This window comes from Frankliniella occidentalis, unplaced genomic scaffold, assembly GCF_000697945.3.
Source record: "Frankliniella occidentalis isolate FOCC.00 unplaced genomic scaffold, Focc_3.1 Scaffold7, whole genome shotgun sequence".
NCBI lineage: Eukaryota > Metazoa > Arthropoda > Insecta > Thysanoptera > Thripidae > Frankliniella > Frankliniella occidentalis.
The window spans coordinates 1,754,731-1,757,927 of NW_026267137.1; the positions used below are offsets into that span (position 1 = coordinate 1,754,731).

At 45.1% G+C, this 3,197-nt stretch overlaps 2 protein-coding genes across 8 annotated transcripts in view; one reads left to right on the top strand and one right to left on the bottom strand.

Annotated features, from left to right (window-relative positions):
- LOC113209502 (butyrophilin subfamily 1 member A1-like) overlaps window positions 1–3,197 on the bottom strand; it is a gene marked incomplete at its 5' end in the record, with an annotated part of 17,026 nt that overhangs the window by 3,533 nt on the left and 10,296 nt on the right.
- Window positions 1,703–3,197, top strand: part of LOC113209663 (uncharacterized) — a 23,165-nt gene continuing 21,670 nt past the window's right edge. For all 5 annotated transcript variants that reach the window (XR_008011836.1, XR_008011835.1, XM_052273172.1 and 2 more), the window contains exon 1: window positions 1,703–1,901. Coding sequence is in view for 3 of the 5 variants with exons in the window: in XM_052273172.1 (XP_052129132.1) it covers window positions 1,854–1,901 (48 nt within the window). In the remaining 2 variants the exon portion in view is untranslated. The remainder of the gene's footprint in view (window positions 1,902–3,197) is intronic.

Consider the following 3,197-nt stretch of genomic DNA (forward strand, 5'->3'; position numbering starts at 1 on the left):
ATAATAAGACCTAGAAACTGGCTGAAAAGGACTCCATGACCTGTGGTGGGTCAGTACAGTTTAACCAACGTACGCCTCAACCGTCTCACAATCTACCCCCCAGCCCGTTTAAGCGAACAAGCACCGGATCCCATCCGAACTCCGAAGTTTACCGCGCGGGGCCCCCCGAGCAGGAGGGTGGGGTAGAGCCCTCTTTTTTGTGTGTTTCTTTTTTATTTCTCTGTATCAAAGCAAGATAAATCTTTTCTTGCCCCGTTTTAAAACTAGTTTCACTAAATCAATTTTAAAAAATCATACAAAAAAAATCAGGGGACTCTCCAGTAGATCTTATTTACCTTTCTGGTGAGGAGTCAAGCTAACCCCCCCCCTTTTTTTTACCGGATGGGGGGAGTTGGGTTTGAGCATTTACGGCGCCGAGCGGACTTTTGACTGTTCTTTGACGTGGGGCTGCACTCCGTCAAAGTCGCGGTCTTTCCCTCACTGCACTTAAAGTACCCCCTCATGGCCTCTGAAGCCTTGTTCGTCTTTAAAGAACATTCTTCCCAAATTTCAGCATATCGACGAGCTAGGAGAAAAATAGGTCAGAGAAAATTAGGTCAGACAAAACCTAGGTCGGACAGCACTTTTGGGGATTTTGGAAAAATCACCAGGGGCTGAGAGGGTAGGTGTGTGCGATTTGAGGAAGGAAAGGGAAGTGGCTCCTCTCTCCCTTTGATACTGATACCGAGTAATTCGGTTTGATTGGAACAGCGCCAATCTGGCTGCCCTGCGCGCCCCGCTCTCTCCCCCTGCTTCCGGTTCAGCCCAACCCGGCTGAACGCTGCCAAACCCAAAAAGAACCCTTGTTCGCGGGGATTCTTTTCTTTTTTGCTCCCGGTTCCCCTTGCTGCTCGTGGGCATCTACCCATCTCTCCTGCTTGCTCGGCTTGCCGCTCGCCGCTGCGGGCAGAAGCCCGGGAAGAAAGATGGACCCAAAGTGCAAGCCTAGCGGAATGCACGCTCGGGTCGACTGCTCAGCTCACTGCTGACGTGCCCCTCGGCCCGGCCCGAGCAGGACTGGACAGTGGACCGCCATCAGTCGCCCCGACGCCACGAGCCAGGACAGTCGCGAGTAATCATTCAATACTAATTAAAAGGTATGTAAAGGGGTCCTCTGTGTACCATGTACCTAGTGAACAAATCAGCCGGTCGATCCCGCTGTCCGTTTGCTCATACCGCTTATACAGGGGTCGTCATCGGGGACCTGGTAGTGGGAAGTTTTCTGATACTCCGAGGTCATTCCCTATATCCGTTTGCACCTCCAGGGTAATCCTCTCGGGTCGACGAGGTTGCGTTCTCCCCCTATCACCATCTCAAAAAAAAAAAAAAAAAAAAAAAAAAATGAAAACAAACCAACCAACAAAGTAACATGAAACTTTACCCAATTTTAAAAAATCTAACCCAAGCCAGTATTCAGTATTTCATTCAGTTTGTGGTATTTTACGTAAATTTGAGATCATATTTATGTAATATCGCCGTTCTTTAGTGACTATCATATGCGTATAATCCAAAATGTAGGCCGAAATATATTTTCATATCTGTTATGTTTCAATGCGGGGAAATTTATCAGTGCGCATTGCAGTTGGCAGAACTGGGAAAGGGCGGAAACAAACACATTTGTTACGTGATGTGTTCACTTTGTTCTTCCCTCAGTGGCGCCTACGTCTTGGACGAATTCGTCCAAGCCTACGTCCTACGTCTAACCTACCTAGTGTGTTCGAGTGCGGAGTGCGAAAGTTTCGCGTTGGTGCTCGTTTTGAATTTGATTGAACTATCTCCTTTTGTATATTTTGCTTTGGTCAAAGTAGTGCAAAATGCAGAACATTGGCGACAACAACGTGGAGATTCCGAGCACTTTTGAGGTAAGTGAGAGACTCATTTTGTCGATGGTGGATAAAGCTACGTTCTAGTGTTGAGAAGTTAGGTTAATTATTAACACTTTGCTTCGACTCACTCCATTCTTGTTGTAAGACAGCTGAGAAAGGGTAAGGGTTACTCTGTGGAGAGTGAAGTGAGTGGTCTAAATAGCAACAGGCTGTGTTGATCTGTTTCGTGTGCTCTGCGCGAGGCTTTGGCATTGAAGTCGATTCTCTTTGTGAGTAGAGTGGGATTGGAAGGACAATGCGATCAGTGCAGGTTCTAAAGGGGCGTGGGCGTATTGTTGTACCGAGTGGGGCTTTGGTTGTTCAGACTCCTGAAGAAAGGACGTACAGTTTACTCCGTCTAAGTAATAAAAAAGAATCATTGTTTTTGTGTGTTTTTGATTGGGCTACAGGGTAATTACTGTTTCCAATTTATTCACTGTTTAGTTTTCAATTTTATTTTCCTATGCAGCTGGGTTTAGACCAGCTTTGATTGTCACATGATGGGATATGTTTTCGTGTATTATCGAGGCTTCTGATTGGCCGATTTCTAGAGAATGTAATTAATAATTGACAATTAAAGCCAATGAAAACCCTTTATATGTGTTCAAAAGATGATAGTTAGGAGGGAGTTGTATTGATTTACAATGTATTGTTTCTAATAATGACGTAACTTTAACCAGATTAGGAAATTAGTCTCAAAAGTGATATTTTCTCGGATATTGTAGCACTTTGATGATAGTATACAAGTACGTTTGTTAGTGGAGAACTTCACTGAAAGGAATAGGACCACAAAGATTGGAGTGTAACATGATAGAACAGGATTTCTTTAGGGCTAGTTGTCTGCTTTTGACCAACAACACAAATGCTGTTTTCTCTTCCTGGCTGATGCTGATCCTCCTGATTTTCTTCTTCTGTGTGTTTTCAATATTTAATTTGTGGTAAGAAACTACAAGAATGCTCAGAAACATTATGACCTAGTGAATGTGTATTTGCATCGGCCTGAACTGATATTGGAGAGAACAGGGAGAGTGAAGCCAGTGAAAGGGATGATGTTTTCTTTATGCCCTTAGAATGACGTCACACTTCACACCTCCACTCTCTCCACCATTACCTTCCCTGTCCCCTGTAGCAGGCGCGGTTTGGAAGGTCCTGCTGACAGAGGAGGTGGTTGATGCACCGTGGGTTGCCTAGATAAGGGATTCCTTATCTCAAAAACGCCCCCTGTAAAGGCAGTTCACTAGAGACAGTTAAAATCTCCATCCCTCTCTCCTCTCTCCCTCTCTCTCTCTCCTC